Source organism: Planococcus citri, chromosome 3, assembly GCF_950023065.1.
Source record: "Planococcus citri chromosome 3, ihPlaCitr1.1, whole genome shotgun sequence".
NCBI lineage: Eukaryota > Metazoa > Arthropoda > Insecta > Hemiptera > Pseudococcidae > Planococcus > Planococcus citri.
Window position 1 is genome coordinate 10,785,899 of NC_088679.1, and position 20,923 is coordinate 10,806,821.

The following is a 20,923-nucleotide window of genomic DNA, read 5'->3' on the forward strand; positions in this document are numbered from 1 at the left end:
CTTGTACATAATACTAAATCGTCAATTATCAAAATTATCATAAATAATGCAGAATGGTTCATCGAGAAATTCGTCGTTACGTTTCTGTGGAAAAAAAAATCTTGCAAATATTATCCCAGAAACACATTTCTTTTTGATGGGCAAATGTGGGTTCATTTTACAAGATGATTTCTGTTCCATACTTTCATCCCTCTCTATTCATCCCTTTCACTTTTTCAATCTTACGATGAGTGAATCCATCCATACAGATATTCGTTGCTCATCACGAACATATTCGACGATACAGCTTAGTCACATGATGATTAACAAACCAAACGAGTGAACAAGTAATCACGCCAAGAGGTGAAAATTAATAAGCGAAACATCACCGAGCTCACGTATTGATTTTCTTGACGCGAGAAACCTATGCGGCATTTCAATTCACAAATTGCCTATGCATACAAAACACTCGCTCGTACAGTTTTACTCATCAATGGACGAAATGCTCGTCCATTCTAACTTCCAGTTCCGATGCATTATCTCTTTCTCATCCTCGGCGAGACCTTTCTAGAATTCTTTCACCAATCAATCCCCTCAAATCAACAATTGCTAAGCACAAAAAGCGATATCAACACTAACGTACTGAATGTAGTAAGCCTCGTCTTCAGCATCGACACTGCTGCTGTCGACTCGTTGGTCATCAAATTGAGCTCGTGGTCGTCGTCCACGTCGACGACTCGGCCATCGTTTCTCTCTAGGAGAGCAATTCAGATATATACGAATGGCGGTGGTCCGATTATAATCACGACACGTGGATCATTGTGCAATGATACCGGCACACGCACTTCTCGAGTAAATTTCCGTTTCCAGACAATCTGTAGTCTGTCGATATCAGTTTCCAACACCTTATGTTCAATTCACACACGTCAAATGGCCCACTCGCGAAATCACTACACCGATCAAGAAGGAGGAACTCGATTCGGGGGATGAATTTGGCCTTTTGGACGATGGCACGACGAGCACTCGGCGTTAAGGCCTTATTTAGCCAACCAAAAAAATCACCGCAAGGTCCCAAAACGCGACTAGGACCACACCGCCGGACACCTTTCCAATTTTTTTTCCACTTGCACCACCGTCGCTGCGGCCGGAAAAACACGCGAGTATCGAGTAAGCTTGGTCACCGAGTACGCAATGTGTGTGCCTCTGTGCCCCCACGAAAATTGTACCTACTCGTATACGAGAAGCGCGAGCGAGAGGTAGGTAAATTTACACGTATACGACGCGCGTATATAACGCGTAACAATAGGGGCGTATTCTAGAGGTACACGGACGACTGTACGCGAGAAGAGGGTTAACGTACACAGGATACATTCGCGAAAAGGGCGAAAAGAAAATTCCAAGTACTGGCAGAGTGCGCTAGAATGAGACAGAGAGACACTCACACAGCTAGTGAAACTTTACCGTGGACCGCCGGCCGGTTTGTCGATGGGTGGTTTGGTTGCGGTCGCGGAAAAACGGCAGCCTCCGCCGTCACTACCGCCGCTGAAAAATATGCCCACAGTTCTCTCTCTTTTGCCAACTCGACTACACAGTACACAGTATATACGTATATACCGTACTAGTACGTATATAATCGAAACGAATCGCACCGAAATACACACACACACACACACACACAGTCGAGAAAAGTCGACGCACACGCACACTAACGCAACTCTCGCCGGCAAGAGGCAACTGGCAATGGCAATTCGCGGCCCCCCAGCTTTCAGCCCCCTTAGTCGTGGTCCCTGGGCGCGCGCGCACCTCATTTACTCGTACAACTTCAGATACACACGCCGACACCAGCAACCCAAGCCAAAAGGAAGAAGGAAAGCGAAAAAAAACCACCACCTCGCACCAGGATCACTCACACAGCCGTCTTGCCTCCGTGTCTGTGTATACCTATATTTGCACTCTCAGCATTACCATTGTGCTCTGGTGGTAGTGGCGGTGGCGACGCACCCAACCACACCCTCGCAACAACTGAAACATGCCGACGAAAGCACCGTGCTCATGCTGAAATACTATACACATTCGAGTTCTCTCTATAGAGAGCTTTCTCTTCTCTACCACACAGCTTTTCTCCCATCTAGCACATCCATCCGACCAAATTCCTAACGCGCCTGCCCTTTTTTGCGGCTCCCCTTTTCTCTTTTCTCTCTTTTGCACCTCGTCAGTCGTGTCGCGAAAAACTTTCCCTGCGCAAAGTGAAATTTCCATCGGCAGTGTTGCCCGTACAGTGACGCCAAAATTGCCAACACGTAGCACGGATGCGATCGCAGGGTTCCCTTCTTATACCACCTATGGTATCCGTTGTGTGCCGATAACCCTTTTTTTCTTCTTTTTTTTTTTCTCTACTCTCGTACAGATTAAATCTTGCCGCCACCTCCGCCCCCGACAACGTTGACGACGCCGCCACCATTACATTCGCACTACTAGTCGGTCTCTTCTCCTATCTATGATGATGCTACGCCACAGTGAGTGAAGTATGCGTGTGTATATTTCGAGCGATACTTTACTCACGCAACTGCAACCTTAGTACATACATAATACGTGCCACACTTTTTCTAATGCATGGAAAAGTGGTCGAGTGGTCAACCATTGAAGACTGTTGCACATAAAATTTTGAAAATAATTCAACTTTTTGATCTCGTGACAACATTTCCGACCAAAGTTTTATCATCATCACAGCTATGACAACTTTCGTTAGGAGCATCGATCAATTGAACCATTTTTTCAAATCTGCCTTCCAAAACACTTCTATCATCCTTTCATCCTGTACTTCATTCATCTCGTAGGTATTTCGATGGAGTTTCTATTCACAATCAGACGAAATTCTGAATCAGCGCAGGTTCTCTAATGTCAGTTTGGATGACGCCGAGTAAAACAAGGTACTCCTTTCGTCAAAAAATTTTCCGACAAAAGGATACACCCCCTTCCCCTTCCCCTCCCGGGTTATGAAACACGAATCGGTCCCTGACTCGGATTTTGAAAATATTCACAGGATATCTTTGGGCGACCAGAGAAGAATTTTGAAGCTGGAAAATCTCCCCTCACCTCCTCAGCGAAAAATCGTGTTTCTCACTCAAATAATTCCTATTTATCTGCTTGTTGACTACAAATTACGAGATTTCTGTGGTGTGTGGAGGGATCGGGGGGGGGCATGGAATTTTTAAAAATTTGTTTCCATCGAGTTCTCGCCAAAAGAGCTCAGAAGATTTTAAACTGCAATTACTCGGGACCTAAAAGCGTGGCAGGCTAGTAGTATTTTTAGAATTTCTTAAAACGGCTGACCGGGGTCAAGAACCCTGCAAAATGTCGACCTTTTGAGGGATTTTTCAGTCTTTTTAGAGCACATAATCAGAAATATAAAACTGGGGGTACATAATTTTAAATGAAAAATGAGAATTGAGGATTTTTTTTAAGCGTCTGATTTTCATGTTTTTCATCATTTGAGTTTGATTTTAAGATTCGATTGAGAAATCATGGAAAAGTCGAGAAATTGTTCAAAAAAAATCATCAGACGTTCAATTTGATAAAAAAAAAGTGTCTAGAAAATCACATTTACACTTGTTTATACTTTTTATTCAGCTGTATTGCGGCAGCTTTGGCAAAAAATTTGTATTTTTCTTTCAAATTTTCCATCACAGGGAGAGAGAAGGGCATAGTTACCTTTTCAAAGTATTTTTCTGAAAAAAATAAGTGGGAGGGGTCAAGAAAAAGGCCAGGATAAGTCAAGAACGTCCATTTTGAAGCTTTGTTGTTTAACAGATGCAGTTTTTATTGGAATGTAAGAAGCAAGAACAACAATTTTTCGCTCTTAAAAAGTGAAGATAAGTAACTCAGTTGAAAAAGCCTTTTCATTATAGTAGGTTTGTTTTTTTTTACACGAATTCTTGAAAATCTGGTTTTAGGACGTTTTTTCAATCTCTTTTTTTAAACACTTTTTAGATCCCCACCACAAACTTTCAAAACATCCAAAGTCTTCTCTCTTCAAGTAAAATCCAAAATCCATTTTCAAAAGCTACTATTCTAGCAGATTCTCGTGGATTTAAAATTTGCCAAAATCCAGTTTCTCGAAAATCTGACAAAATTCGTGTAAAAAAAAAACAAACCTAGTGCTTCTGAGATACATTTTCTTCATTTATAAACATTTTCGATCTGAACTAAACACAAAATTAATTCAGCAAAACTTGTTGAAAATTAAGTCAGTTACAAAAGGCAGTCAAATTGTTATGAATAAAATAAAAGTCATTCAAATAAAATGCATCTAAGAATGTAGCAAAAAATTCCTCAAAATACTAAACAAATTTCATCAAAATGACTTTGTTACTCAAAAGAGGTTGAAGAGTCAAAACTTCCCAAAAGGCATATTCTTGGCGTACTCCAAATTTACAATTGCGCATGACAAATTTTCAGCCCCCTTGGACAATGGAGGGAAGGGGGGTGGACGGTTTCTAGTGCAATTACATAAAATCGAATTGTGCATGATACATTTTGAGCCTCCTTGGACAATGTGAGGGGGAGAAGGGTGAGTGGAACATTCACAAAATCGAAAACACTTGGGAAATGATTTTGCGAAAAGTGCCTAAAAATAGATTAAAATGTTGCTCCTTTCTTTCTCAATATTTTCTGCAAAACTGCATTAGCCAAACTTCAAAATTACCAAAAAGTGGTCAAATGTTGATACAATTGAACAAAATTGCATAATCCAACGTTAAAACTCGTTAAAATGACGTAAAAATCATTAAAAACTAGTATAAAATGTTGAAATATCTCAAAATATGAGAAACATTTCGTGAAAATTGCGCAGATTCTCAAAAATGATCAATAAAGTCGATAAAACATCATTAAAGTGGAATGAAATTCGGTAAAAATTACACAAAGTATCACAAAAATGGAAAAATGTAATCTGAGCGTAAAAATGACTTAAAACTGCCAAAAATTGATGAAAATCGTCCAAAAAAAGGGGTAAGTTTGCGTCAATTACTTGAAATATCATTCCAAGTGGATAAATTATCCCATAAAAAATGAAAAAAATAATGAAAAAATCAAAAGTATTGTAATCAAGAGAGCTAGAAGGCAAAAAAACAATGATTCGTGAACGTGATTCATGACACATAAGATATGAATCACATTTCACAGCTAAAAAATGACTCGAATCACGAATCAAATAACGACATTTGTGATGATTCGGATCAAATATGATTTCGAAATGATAAAAGTTGTTTACCGTTGAATAGAAAATTATCAGTGAAATTGATGGAAGGGGGGGGGGGGAGACAACAACGAAATCTCAAATCAGCGGTCAAAATTGATACAAATACCAATATTCCATGTGCTCGAACCTCGAAACGACTGAAAAAACCCTCAAAAAGTTGGTTTTCTAAATTTATAACCCTGACAAAATTTGAAAAAAAATCCAAAAATGGTATGAGGTCGATATCTTGTCGAAAAAATCTAACTTGCAACACTGTTAGGTTCAGAGTGATAGCAGTTTGAAATTTTATTTTAAGCTGTTTGGCAAGAACACGTTGCAAAAAAAATTGGAAAAATTTCATGGATACTTCAGTTCCTCTACAGACCACAGAAATTTCAAAATTTTTGATCCACAGGCTAATGAATAGGAATTTTCCGCGAGAAAAACACGATTTTTTCAGAAAAGGAGCGAGGGGAGTGGTGTGGACGAAATTTGGCCGGCTCTCAAATTATTTTTTGGCCACCCAAAAATAATACCCCGAGAATATTTTCAAAATCCTGATCAAGGATTGATTCACCTATTAAGTGGTGGGGGGGGGGGTGTACTCCTTAATACGGATTTTTTACCCATTAAAAATTACTCTGAAAAAAGGTGTCAACTGTCGGCGGATCTCTTCAAAGATGTGCTAAAGTACATACGTAAATTCCATAATCATAAATACACCTTCGCCAACCCATCAGCTAAACAAACGTGCGCAATTAATAAAGCAAAAAAAAAAAACTACTTAGAATCGTACACCGCATCGCATACATATCCACAAATGATACCAAAGAGTTACACCGGCCACTAATCGATTAATATGGTAAAATTAATTACAGAGTGTTGCATTCTACACGACGACGACGACCATCTCTCTGTCTCTGTCTCTCGCATGTACGTATACTTTCGAGGTCTTTGCAAGATGCACATGTACAGCGAGTACATTCATTTATTCTCTCCCCTTCGTCCCTTCGACCATCCTGCCAACATTTCCCTAGCAGCACCTTCCGACTTTTCACTCATCGTTGTCGTCATTCGGCGGCGATACCAACACATATGCCTCGATTTAACCCATTTCTCGGCATTTCCTCCCTTCGTTCTCGTCTATTCATTCTTTCCAACTTTTTTTGTTTTTGTTTCTATTTATTATTTTTTTTCTCCTTTAACGCGACGAATACGAAGTAAATCGATGAATTTTTTAGTCAGGGGCGTGTCTGTGGAAATTGTTCTGAGAATGTAATAAAAATGACCAAAGCGGAAAACAAGGGGTTGACTCGATTCAGCTATTTTAACGTTTTTGTGTCTCTCCGGCTACACACAATCGTCTGAAATAATATAATAGCGTTTCGCACGCATATACGTATCTGTATATACAATGTGGTATTATACAGGGTGTCCAGTGGAATGTACAATGTACCAGATGACTATGTTTTAGATTTGCGTTCTGCGATGATGGTAAAATTGCAAAAAAAAATTCAAACTGAGGTAGTGTCTGCTTCGAAATTTGAAGAAGTTGATGAGAAAACTTTCGAGATTTCAGAAAAGGATTTTTCCAAACGAGGTGCTCGTGTTTCTGAATGATACTGGCCAAAATAGAACTGGCAAAAAATAATGCGTTTGAACTAAAAAATCGATATTTCGACAATTTATCACCATCAAATGTGGTCCTTCGAGAAAAAATCGATTTCTTGAAAATCCAATCTGTTTCCTCCACTCATTTCAGACTTTGCACAAAAAATTAATACAATTAATTCTTGTCTGGGATCGAAATTGAAGCAATTACCGTAATCACTAATCAGCAACTAAAATACAAGATAAGGCAGAAAGGGGAGGAAATCGCTTAAAATTTGGATGAAACTCGACGAGATGATAAATTCTGACGAGGGAGGAATCTCAACTGGCTCAACTAACAGAAATATTTTTGAACTGGACGAAGCTGAATTGAAAATCATGCAAAATACCTCATCAACGGAAATTTATAGTGCTCAAGTAGATTTATCAATTTATGGTAAAATTTTGAAAATCAAATTTGAGCAAAAAATACGAAATAAATCAAAATTGTGCGAAATTTTACATAGACAGCTGAAAGTTGATATGTATCTCATTTCGAACCACCGCAATCGATTGGAACTGGTTTTGAGCAGTTCTGGAGCCTCCAGTAAATTTTCGAAATTTTAAATCTCCCCCCAAAAAAAATGTATTCAATGAAATTGGAGGGTTAAAATTTACTTCAACCCCTCCTCCCCCCATTTCAACATGCTGAGTCGATTAAAGCTGGTTTCAAGCTATTCTGGAGCTTCCAGCTCCATTCTGGAAATTCCAGATTTCCAAAAAGTGCCATGATAATCGTTTAAATCAACTTTAGCATGCATAAATGTGATTAATCATTATTAATAACTTATTTGACTGATTACACATAATTTTTTCAAAAAAGGATTTTTTCGGGTCAGACCCTCATATTTTTCCAGTAAATTTACAATATCAAAAATTTGAAGAATTTACTCCAGCCGGATGCTCTTCGACAAAAAAAGTTCGAATTCGGTCCAATGCTCAATCTTTAACATTGCCAGTCAACTGGAGACAGTTTCAGGCAATTTAGGAGCCTCCAGAATTTTTTTTGGAAATTCTAGTATCTCAAAAAATGTTACAAGATCTGTGGAAATGAACTTTAGCGCCAATAAATACGTTCAGGGCACGTCAGTAACTCACTTTACCAATTGAATAATAATTTTTCAGAATCTGTTTCTGTCGGTTTACACCTACATTTTTTCTTCAAATTTTCAGATGTGAATCGCTGGAGAAATACAAGGTACCAAACTGAAAGAAACAGATTTTGAAAAAATTGTGTTCAATTAGTCAAATGGACCACTGACAGGCACCAATCAGGTTTATACGTGCTGAAGTTAATTTGGATGGTTTTAGGGAACTATTTGAAAAATTTTAAATTTTCAAATACGGCTGGAGGCTCCAGAATGGTTCAAAATGACCTGCAAACGTCTCAGTATGTTAAAATTAGAGTGTAATGTTGATTTCAGTATTGCAAATTCATTGGAGAAAATTTTTGGGGAAAATCTCAACTTTCAAAAATCTGCTGGAGGCTCCAGAACTACTCAAAACGTTTCGAAACAGCTTTTAATCGATTTGGAAGGTCGAAAATATGGTACACACCAAATTTCAGCTTTCTGGGTCAATTTCATGGAATTATGATTTTGTCCAATTTTTAATCCAAATTTGGTTTTTTAAAAATTTATCAAAAATCAAAAAATCTGTTTTAGCACCTGACATTTTGGCTGATGTATTTTCGTATGCTTTTTCGATTTAGTTCTGTCCGGTTCGAAAAGTTTTCTACCAGTTGAGATACTTCCTTCGTAAGTAGAGAGTAAATACCCCCCTCCCTGCACCAAAAAATAATCGCTATAACTCTCAAAGGGATGGAACAAAGCAAGGTTTCAAAATGAAAAAAACTGTTCTGCTTCGTCGCACTTGCAGCTTGAGAGCTCAAACTTTCCAAATCTACTAAAAATGTCTGAAAAACAATGCCTGTTTAATAAAATAATTACATTTTACAGCTATTTGAAGAATGAATGGAAAAAAAAATCGCAAATTTTTCTCACAATCAAACAATTCTATTTGAACATGTCAACATCACCAAAGTTTGCAATAAAAAATAAAATTTCATCCAAGTACACCATAGTCGAGAGCTTTGAAGGAGTGCAGATTAAATCTCAAAATTCCAATTCATTCATGACACAAAACCCCAAAAATAAAAATCAATTCAACGATCAATCACACTGATTTGTTCCAATATTGACATTTATTTTATGTAAAAGGCAGCAACAAAACGATAGTAATCAACCTCAGAATCAGTTGGTGTCTGGTGCCAGTGACTAATTTCTCATCATGCTTCAAGCTCCTGTTCTGGTGCAACATTCATAATCATACACTTACACACCTATCACAGATAAAATTCCGCTAATTAGTCACTCAAACGTGTTTAAAAATAATGAAATATCATCCACAAGAAGAATCAAAGTTACTAACTAACAAACTTGATTCGAAAAAAAAAAAAAAAAAAAAACTTTGCACTTTCCATTTTAAGCTACATACGTCAAAAAACATACCTACACCAAACGCTATTTATTTTTATCAACCACCCAATAGCCCATCAATGACCTTTAAGATAAACTTCATTAAAAATATATTTCAAATTCTCGAGAAGAAAAAAAAAACATACTGACACAACTTACAAAATATTTAAAAAGACTAAAAAAAAACCTCATCTGCGCGAAATAATCTTGCAGTACTTTTTTTCAAAACTGTGTCAAAGTCCATGGATCATTAAACTATAATGAACGAGGAAGAAGAAGAAGAAAAAATTCCATTGAAGCGTTCCCAAAGTACATTTTTTCGCCCTCATTGACCCTATAATTCTTTCGAATGCGAAACTGTACCAAATTTTTACCCAGTTCCAACACCAGCCCACCTGCTCAAAGACCATTTCACTTTCCTCGTCTTCGAGCTATTGTACTCTCTGTACCTGACGTCTCATCTTTCGCAGATCATCAACCTGCAACATCCATATAGGTACTAAATTGACACCTCGGCGTAAGAAGAACACACATGTCAAAAATCAATCCAGCCAAAAATAAAGAAGGTCAACAAATTGAGGAAGAGAAAAAAAAATCTCTTACATTATCTATTACTTTAAAGCGATTATTATACGAAAACGGCGAAAGCTTACAAGGCGATACGACGCTTTTAGGAAGAAGATGGTTTCTTTTTACTTCATTTAATACGTTAAGGGACCTCGTAAAACGTAATGACGTCATTACTGGACTTACGTCATCGCAAAAGTTATAAAGGTACGCGCTTGCGTACTCAAATCGATTTTTTAGGACAGAGTGCTAAACAGTTTTACATGCCGCACTGGAGAAGAATGGCCGTCACTTTTCCTTACAATTTTTCCCTTTAGAGCCGAAATTCATCCTTCGTTAGCATCACTCAGCCTCATCAAGTATGTTGCCCCCGACGTCGTCAACTTGGTTAATGCTGCTTCGCTCTGCAAAGTTTACGTTTCTCGACTCCTCTCGAATTATGGACCATTTTTTGTGATAAATACGAGTATACGAAAATTCGACATTTCGGAAAGAAAAAATTATCAAATTGAGAAAAAATATTAGAATACTGATGAAAATACATCGTACGTCCTAATTCTCCAAAACCATTCACAAGAGGGAAAACTTCATTATAAAATAGACTGTAGGAGTGTAGGTGCCTCTCTCTACTCATCTAATACACATCGAACAGAATATAGACTAATTTTACACAGCACGAATAACTCGATTAATATCGATCTAAAGTTCAAGTATCACTCGAACATGAAACTGAGGGGTCTCAGCAAAAGAAAAAAAACAGTATTTTTTTCAAAACGATAAAATTTCTAGGACAAATCCATCAACGAGCTCGTTTAAGACTACCGCAGCGAAAATTATCAGTCACTGTAACAACAACTACCTCAAATAAGCTTATCAAACATTAAAAATAAATCGCTCAACGGCCGTAAACTTGATAACATTATCAAGTATTTGGTTCGCAAGACAAATCAAAGCACAGAAACATCGCACCAGATACAAAAGACCAAATACATCGTTCGCAAATAGGGAAAACACATCGGCAATCGATATGGATCAAATTACGAATCAGCTTCGAAGAATCGAACACGTAAATGCATCGGAACGTCGATCGTCGTTTCATAGTTAGGAAAATCGGTGAAAAATACACCTCGCTGACGATGAAATGAAACGGATATGAGGTCGTAGAAAGTGAAACACTCGAAATGAAAAAAAAGCACACTGCAATACAAACACAAACATACACAAGAAGAATACGTGAAATTTGTTCAACGTTTTAGATAACAAACGGTGTTAATCTTACGGAAATGAAACAATCAGATAAACAGAATGTAGTCATATCGAGCTTCGACGTTCGTACACCGTACCGTAGAGGTAATTAACGTGGAAATCCAACTACTTACTAATCGCATCTCACAACAGTGTAATGTACAATAAATCGATGAAAAATGAAATGCATTTCGACTACGGTACGTTGAAATGGGCACGTTTAAGCAATGAAAATGGATAGCAGTATTAAAAATAACGACGATTATCGTTAATTCCAGCTTGTTAGAGAGAACGTCGTCGTCGTCGTTGTTGCGATACCTATGTCAGACTATTCGGCCATTTGCTACACGATAATTACTAAGACGAGAAACAAAATAAGAACACTGCAGATCACATCGAATAGTAGATTCAATATTACCAGTATTATATCGCATATTACGGGTTTTAATTACAATTACCTTAATTATGGAGTAGAAGCCAACTGTCAGTATTCGTTTTAAGGCGAGGTAACGTTCTTGCCGTGTATTCACTATCAAGCACTAACACTGCACACACCATTTATACTAAACATTGCGCCGATATTATTAAAACTATACTCGACGAAATAAGTAATTCAACTATTATTACACCGCGATTATTTATTAATTAATTAATTACCATTTAAATAATTCACTAGACACAACCAGGGCGCGGCTATCTTCTTTCACACTTGCAATCAAAATAATACTAACAAAAAAAAATGAAAAAAGAAAGGAAAAAACCGAAATTATTTCAAAGAACTGCCTCCACCATGTTATAAAACGACCGGAGCGCCAAAACACCGAGTGCGGGCAAAGTGTTCGAATAACAACACCCGGAATACGGTAAATTACCGTAAATTACGTATTTTTCAGCGTTTTTCTCGTGGTTTTTCTTTGTTTGGTTGGTTTTTTGAGGGTTTCGTGTTTTTTTTTCAAAATTAAATTAAAATTTCTGGGTTAATTCGACACAACTTTTAATTTGAATTGAATGAAATAAAAATAATCAATTATTACTCACTCGTTTATTTTTTAATGACTGCATCGCTTCCTGCAGTTTGTTCAAAATATGAAGATAATAATTATTATTCAACAGCTATATTTCAATCTTAAAAGTTCAAACTTCAAAAATCAAATTTTGAACACTAAAAAACGTGCGGTGTATCCTGGTCAATTTAAGAAATAGCGTCTTCGTTCATTTCATTTCATTTATAGTTCATTGATGTTGCAATTTTTCAGCTAAAATTCAGTTTTTCCAACTTCAAGTATTTCAAGATTTTTATTGCATAGATGATAACGTGTGTGTTTCCCATTGAATCCAAATAATGAATAAGTATAATAACGAATGCTATAGGAAACAATAACTCTTCAGGGTAAAATGCTCGATTTCTACTTTTTTTAAATTCTCAATCTCTTCTACATTCGAGTAGACAGTCGTTCCATCACAGAATAGAATAGAGCATGAGGTTGAGACTGTTGAGAGCAACAAATCCAAATATTCTAAATTCTAAACAGAACGTAATGATCAAATTCAAATCATTTTCATCCTCTTTTTCACTTACCTATTATGAAGGATTGAAGATAGAAAAATGCTCAATCGTCGACTCGTCGTTTTAAAAATTCTTAATTGCTGACTCCGTATTTCATCCGTATTTTTTTTCTTTCTATTTTTTTTTCAGAAGAAAGTTTACGGACATAACAGAAACAGAACATGAGAACAAAACAATGAAAATTGAGACGATCAATACCAGAACAGAACAGTTGTGAATAATATCCTGAATATTAACAAAACTAAAACAGAGAACAAACCCGATTCATTTCATCCAGGAAGAATTTGATCGATAAGCCAATTCTGTAAATCAAAACTTCGAGACCCCAGCTTTCTAATTTGAGTACCTATCAATTCGACATTTCAGCCTCATTTGAAGAGTAGCTACATTAGCTACAACAGGTAAGCTGGGAGATCGCAATTTCATGCCATTTTAACAGGTTGTTTCTTTTAATAGGTACTTTTTCATGCGGATTTTTGGCAAAGGGCATAGCGGGTTAAGTATGGTGATTTAGCCCTTGAAACAGTTATTGACCGCTCCTACCCTAAAAGGTCAACCATGATGAGAACAAACTGTGATGAAAATTTTGGAATTTGGACCCCTGGGGCAAGTATTTTGGGGGAGAGGGCTAAAATGTGTTTTTTTATCTTTATCTTCTCAATTTTCACCCAACGCTGATAAAAATGTCGTGTTTTATTAGATGGGTTTTAGAGAGTCCGAAATTTGATTTTGGGGGGGGGGTCTGCCCTTTTGAAAATTTTGAGCCGCCATTTTGTAATGAAGGGTCAAAGTAACAATGGAATTTTTCTAGTCCAAACACGTGTTATCTATCCGTAAACATACTATAAAAATTGCAAAAATTTTGGAGTAGTGGAAGTTTGTCAAAACTAAATAAAAACCCTGGCTTTATTAACCATAAGTCGCACCTACTATACATACATGGATACAAGTTACGGATAGACCAGCTATTAACCATTGATTTTATAAAATCATTTCATTCTGATACCAACAGAAAATATTTATGTAGGGTCCAAACCTCCCGGACCCCTTTCACCCCCCCCCCTTAAAATGGTTATTTTGATGAAAAATGAAATCGCCAATATGGGCGTCGTTTTCATAAAAATCGAACCCTCTGAAAACGAATATGCAGTCGAATTCCCATTTGGACCCTTTTTCTCCCCCCCTCCCCTCCCTCAAAATGGTTATTTTGATTAAAAATAATGTCGCCGATATTGGTGTCGTTTTCATATGAATCGAACCTTCTGAAAACGAATTTTCAGTCAGATGCCCATTTGGACCCTTTTTTCTATCACATTTTTTTCCCATCATTTTAACAAGTTTTCAACACTTTTTAGCTAGAATTTTTAATGCTGTAGTAATACATGTTTTCAAGTCATTTTCTCATGTTTTATAAACATTTTTCCAACAATTTGTTCAATTTTTACAAAATTTCTTCTTTTTATGACAATTTATAGGCGTTTTTTGAAAAATAATTTTATTTTTAATTTTGTATTTCTATTTGTACACTTACTATTTACTTACTTACATCATTTAAAAATATTTTCAACTTTTTTTCCCTAACAATTTTTGTAAAATGTTACTGAAATGTAATTCTTTTATGGTGATTTTTGATTTAGGGGCATTTTAAATGCTTTTTAGACTGTTTGTACGTCATTATCTCGTTTTTCAACACTTTTTCGTCCATTTTCAGCAAATTTCATTATTTTTTTAGTGGTTTATAGTGCTTATAAGACTTACATGTGTTTAAATGAAGTTTAAACAATGTTTCAAGCAACTTACTCAGTTTTGTTAAATCGACTTGAAGTTTCATTACTTTTTGATGGTGTGTAGTGATTTTAATGATTTTTTTCACATTTCAACTCGTTTTCAACATTTTTTTCTTGCATTTTTGGCAAATTTCTTCCAAATTTCATTTCTTATTATAATTTTTTCAATGTCTTTAAATCACTTCAACTCATTATCAACATTATTTAATGTTTTTGGAAAATTTGACTGATTATTTCATTTTTATTGTACCTAGTTTTTGTAATTTTATCGTTTTTTTTTCGTATTTACAATTTTACATCATACCTATTAAACACGTTTTTAACTTGTTTTCGCACATTTTTATCAAATTTTACCAAAATTGAATCATTTTTGGTCATTTTTAGCGATTTTAAATCTTTTTTTTGAGTGTCTTTACAGGGACTTTTTGATACTCATTGAGGGAGGAGTTTTTTACCTCTAAAAATTTTTTTCGTTGGGATTTTTAGAGTAAAAATGCCTAGAATGACTGGACTACAAGTGTTCTCAATTTGATTTCGATTTGGTAGGTTTGATAATCACCGGTTCAAAATACTCCAAGATAGGTAAACTTTTCGCTTATATAGGCCTAATAATTATGTATTTGAAGCTCAATTTACATCTTCTTGCTCAGCTTTATTACGTTCGTTTGAGAAAACTGGCCATTCATCCAAATGTGTCAATAATTTCTGCAATCAAACAAAGATATCAATCATTAATAATAAAAAATTAGAAATTTATAAGTTACATTCAAGTAGCTCCGAGTCTTTTTACTTTTTTTTTTGCTCTTTTTACACTACCTAAAAAGGAAGTGAAACTGGTCAAAAAATCTGTGAATACAGCAAAACAACCTCTTTTAAAAAAACGTATGTTCTCTAAAACAAATTTTGAAAAATTTTTCCACTCTCTGGATTCTGAAAATTGGGATGCACTGAAAATAGGTGATATTAATTCAAAATTTTCTAATTTTTTAAACATTTTTTTGAACCACTACAACTTATTTTTCCCACTTCAAACTTACACAAATCATAACCCTAACCACTTACATTATCCTCATAGTATTCAAACCCAAATACGCACTCTAAAAACTAGACTATTAGAATCTTACTCAAATTGGAAATTTGGTGGGTCTGAAGATGATAAAATTGAATACAAGCTCTGTCAAAAGGAATATAAAAAATTGATCAATTGGGCAAATATAGAATCAAACTCTCACAAAGTTGCAATCTCAAATAATATCTGCAAAACTACATGGAAGATAATAAACTCATATCAACCATGCAAACAAACCATTGATCATATTACATTCCAAGATACCAAATATACCAACTCAGTTGATATGGCTAGGTTATTCAGCCAACATTTTGCAACTGTTGCGAATAACGTAAGGGTAAGGAGCCCCAAAACCGACCACTTTTAGTAAAACCGCCACTAATCAAAGACTATTTCACTTCAAAACATGGGAAATGGCTTAAAAGATAGGTTGAACCTTCCCCTAACTCATATCAAAATTTTGGCGTAAACGAATGATTCTTAATATTTTTTTTGAATTTTTTCCCGCAACATCTCAAAAATGATTTTTCAAATTTTGGTACCCTAATCCCGACCACCTCCAAAAAGTTGGGTATCCTAATTCTGACCACATTTGAAAGTGCAGCAACCAATAAAATACTATTTCACATGAAAATACAGTAAATGGCTTAAAAGATAGATTGAACCTTCCCCCAACTCATATTAAAATTTTGGGGTTATAGAATAATGCTTTATGGCTTTTTGGGATTTTCTTCCGAGGCACCTCAAAAATGACTGTTTGAATAATGAATTTGGTACCCTAATCCCGACCACCCTGAAGAATTTACATGATCTTATGGGTGGTCGGGATTAGGAGACCCATACCATTTTACACTTACGTGAAAATTTTTTATACATACCTTTGATGGATTAAAAAAGCGGCTATATCATCGGAATCTTCAGTCAATAACCATTACAAAACGTATTTAAAACCATAAAATTATTCAAAACTAATTAAAAAATTTTGGCGACGAAAAATGTGGGAAAACAATTTTTTGAACATGGAATTTCTTCAACTTGGATTTATTTCGCGAGGTTTGGCTCTACAGCGGCCGGGTATGTCTCAAATTAATCGTCTGTGATAGAGGAACACGTTTATACCATTTTCCAATAGGTAGCGCTAAGAACAGACGAGATATCGGGGTTGTACATGTTTAAAACAAAAATGTTTTATTTGTTTTAAACATGTTTAAAACACGTTTAAAACAACTGAAAAAAAACAGAACGATGTTTTAAACAAAAAAATCCATTTAAAACCGTTTAAAACAGTGTTTTTTTTGTTTTAAACGTGTTTTTTTTCAACTCCGATTTCCTAAAAAAAACACGTTTTTTTAAATTTCTTGTTGAAAGAAAGTGAAATTGAACAAACGGTATTTTTAGAGACAAATTTTGTGTTTTGATTCCAATTTTTCAATATTTCTTGAGCTTTATAGCTGTTTTATGACGTCACATCTTAAAAATTGATGTCTGATGAACCCAAAACAAATGAATTTGTGTTTAAAACACATTTTAAACGTGTTTAAAACGCGTTTTAAACACATAGTTTTAAACAAGAAAAAAAACTGTTTTAAAACAAAAAAAACGTTTTAAACAAAAAAAAACGTTTTTTTTGTTTTTTTTAAAAAAAACACGTTTTTGTACAACCCTGCGAGATATAAAGGGTGGTCAGGATTAGGCACTGGTCGGAATTGGGCGTCCTTACCCTTAGTTAATTCTTCTCAAACATTGGACCCATTATCCCTTATTCTAGCTAATGATTCCTCAATATTTGTGTTACCAGCTACTGCAGCTGAAGTCTCTAATGTCATACAAGGTCTCAAAAATTCCAACTCTAGGGATAGTTATGGTTTAGATGTAGGTATTATCAAACAAGCTGATCGCTACATATCTCATATACTTGCTGAACTTTTTAATGACTCCATAGATCAGGGAAAATTTCCAGAAAGCTTGAAATCAAGTATTGTAACCCCTGTACATAAAAAAGGAGAAAAATCAAATCTAAACAACTATAGGCCCATCTCTGTAACACCAGTATTCTCAAAGATTTTTGAGCGTCTGTTGTATAATCGACTGATACGATTCCTATCAGCTAACAGCATTCTAAGTGAAACACAATTTGGCTTCCGTCGTGGAAAAAACACCACCAAAGCAATATTTAATTTATTGAACAAAATTCTCCAAGCTGGCCAAGAGGGTGAAAATTCATTGGCAATATTCTGTGACTTATCGAAAGCTTTTGATACCATGAACCACAGAATTCTACTGGGAAAGTTGGAAAAATATGGAATAAGGGGTCCAATCCACAGTTGGCTGAAATCCTTCCTTGAAAATAGGGTACAAATAGTCAAAATCCAAAATGGTGAGACTTACACCTTTTCTGAAGAGAAAATAATAGACAAAGGAGTCCCCCAAGGTTCCATACTTGGACCTTTATTGTTCATTCTCTATGTTAATGATTTGTCAACTTACATTAATGCACTTCTAACCCAGTTTGCAGATGATACAACTATGTTTTTAAAAGGTGGTAGCTGGGACACACTGCTTAAAAAAACAGAACATGTTCTCAAAAACTTGGTCTGCTGGTTTAACGCAAATTGCATGAGCTTAAACTTGGAAAAAACAGTAACAGTGCCTTTCAATGTAACCCCCAAGGAGGCAGACCTGGTAGCAGAAACTCTCTCAACTCTACCTAATGTCTCTTGTGCTGCAAAGTTCTTAGGGGTTGATGTTCAATGCAATTTAAAATGGGATGTATACATCACTAAATTAACCAGTCGTTTGTCATCTATAAACTTTTTACTCTTTCAGCTACGCCAAATTACAAATCAAAAAACTCGCAGACTTGCATATTTTGGACTATTCCACTCTACAATGGCCTATGGGGTAGTTTTTTGGGGAGGTAATGCATCTTATGTCAAGCAAATACTCACACTACAAAAACGTGCGATAAGAACAATTTATAAACTACCTCTAAGACAAACATGCAGACCCACTTTTGTTGATAATAAAATTCTCACTACAATATCACAATATATTCTGGACATATCTCTCATGGTTTATACTGGGGTTATAACCTTTCCAAAAATTACCCATCCATACAGTACCAGATCACGAGGTAACCTCATAACTCCCCACCACCGCACAAAACTTCTCCAGAGTAGCACTGTATCATCTGCTGCAAAAGTATATAATCGGATTCCAGGGAGTGTAAAAAACCAGCCAACTGCAAAAAAATTCAAACATGTCCTGAAAGAATGGCTGATAACTAGGGCTTATTATACCCTGGAAGAATATCTCAGCTCCCCGGATCAATAAGAGTTCAAATTTTTTGAAATAACCTGGATTAGATTTTATGTACCCATAGTTTTAAATCTTCATCTTTTATGTTTTAATCAAGTTTTTTTATCCTATATTTTAAAGCTGAAATTTGTATTCTGTGTATTTACATGCTTAACTTGATACGATGGCAGTAATGCTGCCGCATGTATCTCAAATAAAGAATTTGAATTTGAATTTGAAGTGTAAAAGGAAGTTTTCATAGTTCCCTGACAACAAAAATCATAATTTTTTACTTTACTCAAAGTGAAAGCTGAGGGAAAAAAACGAGATAAAAAAGTCAAATTTATGCTCGAGTTACTACAGTAGCCAAAAACCACAGCTATATTACCTAAAATTTTTAATCTTAATTTAAATTAATTTTTTGAAGGAAAAAAAGAACTTACACAAGATTTGATGTAATTTTTTCGATAATTCTTCGTAGATACAACAGGATTACCAATAAGAGTCAGCACTTTCAAAGCTGGCATTACTCTAAAAATCTAAAACATTGTTTTCAGATTTTAATATCGAACTTTTACCCACTCTCTAGATTCCTTTATTTTCCCGAAGAACTACTACAGTCGTCATTATACTTACTTGCAAAATATCCTCATGTTCCAGATTATTATTGGCCGCATCAAGAATACTCAACTTTTTACAATCTTTTAGAATTGTAATATCTTCAACACTTCGTAATTTATTATTCGTTATGTACAGCGAGCACAAATTTGGCAACGAGTCTGCAACATCAATATGCAAATTTAGATTTAAACAAGTGTAGCTATAAAATATTTTCCATCGCATAGAACAATGCTCTATTTTTATTCAGTCCCAGTCGATAATTATATACGATGAAAAATGATACCGAGTTATTATTTCTAACCCTGACGAGCTGACGCATCTAATAGGCACCCCTTGGACTTTTGAACAATTTCCATTATAAAATTTAATAGCCTATATTCTAAATGTGATTGAAAATTACCCAAGTGTTCTAATTTAGCGATCGAATTATTCGATAGGTTAATCGTGTCCAAGTTCTGCAAGCCGGATAAGTTCTCGATTTTGGAGATTTTGTTCGAATGCAGATATAAGCATTTTAAATCTTTCAAGAAATCGAGGTTCTCAATTTTTTCGATTCGATTGTGATCCAACCACAGGCATTTTAGTCCGGTGTAGTCTTCCAAGTTCTTTATGTATTTATATCCTGAAAATGAAGTTATTGTTGATAAAATATAATGTTCTACGTGGAAGTTGACTTGAAAAAATAAAAAGTAAAATATCGTTAACTACCTTTAAAATGTAAATAGAGAACGTCGTTTAGATGAGGTGTTGTGTACAGATCGTGTTTTATGCAGTGCTTACGTAGAACTTCTTTCGTTATCCTGAAACAAATTCAAAACACAAATCGTACAGATTTATAAAAAATAAATAAATAAAATGTATTTGATACCTTAACTCTAATCCTTTTTTTGCTTCGGTTTCATTTTCTTCTAAATCTTCTGTAATACGAAGTGACATATTGGAATTATTATTAATTGTTGAAATGTAAGAAGACTTGCTCCTTCCAATGTAAACATACGTGATTACCATAACAACAGAATAATCAAAGTAGCAGTTGGATACTATGCAGGAGATATATTATCACTCTTACTAGTTGGTAGGATTGCAAGAATGTCTTGCAATTCATTCTTCGTCAGTATGCAATTTTTTGAGCTCATTTATATCAAGTACAGGTGTAATGCAGCTCAATTTTTTTTTCATAAAAAGATAACCGTATTCGAAACTGTGCAATCGAAATTGACAAGGGAATTTCTCGAGGTATCTAATTTTTAGAAAAAGCAAGGTTTGATCCCAAAAAACTAGAATTTCAGTTGGCCAAATTAATTTTTGATTTGTGCGAATTTTTGACAATTTAAAATAGGTAGGGGATCGACGCAGATTTCATTTAATCAGATTTTCTCATTCGTTCAAAACTTCCTGGCTACTGTTTGTAAGAACGAATACTCA

General features: G+C 35.3%; 2 protein-coding genes across 3 annotated transcripts in view; both read right to left on the reverse strand.

Annotated features, from left to right (window-relative positions):
- The window catches only part of Gbeta13F (guanine nucleotide-binding protein subunit beta-1), a 59,525-nt gene extending 47,616 nt beyond the window's left edge, over nucleotides 1–11,909 (reverse strand). Inside the window, exon 1 of one of the 2 annotated variants that reach the window (XM_065358595.1) lies at nucleotides 11,815–11,909. The gene's annotated coding sequence lies outside the window, so the exon portion shown is untranslated. Of the gene's footprint in view, nucleotides 1–11,615 lie in introns of both variants that reach the window. The other variant, XM_065358593.1, reaches the window with a different exon arrangement.
- Nucleotides 11,910–14,206: 2,297 nt separating this feature from the next.
- Nucleotides 14,207–20,826, reverse strand: LOC135840946 (dynein axonemal assembly factor 1-like). The gene is made up of 6 exons (XM_065357703.1): nucleotides 20,367–20,826; nucleotides 20,207–20,298; nucleotides 19,899–20,120; nucleotides 19,514–19,656; nucleotides 19,321–19,416; nucleotides 14,207–15,216 (listed from the first exon to the last, which is right to left on the reverse strand). Exons 1-6 carry the CDS (start codon nucleotides 20,504–20,506, stop codon nucleotides 15,139–15,141), a joined length of 771 nt encoding a protein of 256 aa, XP_065213775.1. The 5' UTR covers nucleotides 20,507–20,826; the 3' UTR covers nucleotides 14,207–15,138.
- Between the last annotated feature and the right edge of the window lie 97 nt (nucleotides 20,827–20,923).

What these genes read in the sequence shown, in the direction of transcription:
- LOC135840946 (XM_065357703.1), bottom strand. Translation starts at nt 20,506, where the DNA reads ATGGTAATCACGTATGTTTACATTGGAAGGAGCAAGTCTTCTTACATT. An exon ending in AAAAAAGGATTAGAGTTAAG is followed by an intron (nt 20,299 to 20,366) that starts GTATCAAATACA and finishes AATTTGTTTCAG; the next exon opens with GATAACGAAAGAAGTTCTAC. An exon ending in AACATGAGGATATTTTGCAA is followed by an intron (nt 19,417 to 19,513) that starts GTAAGTATAATG and finishes ACAATGTTTTAG; the next exon opens with ATTTTTAGAGTAATGCCAGC.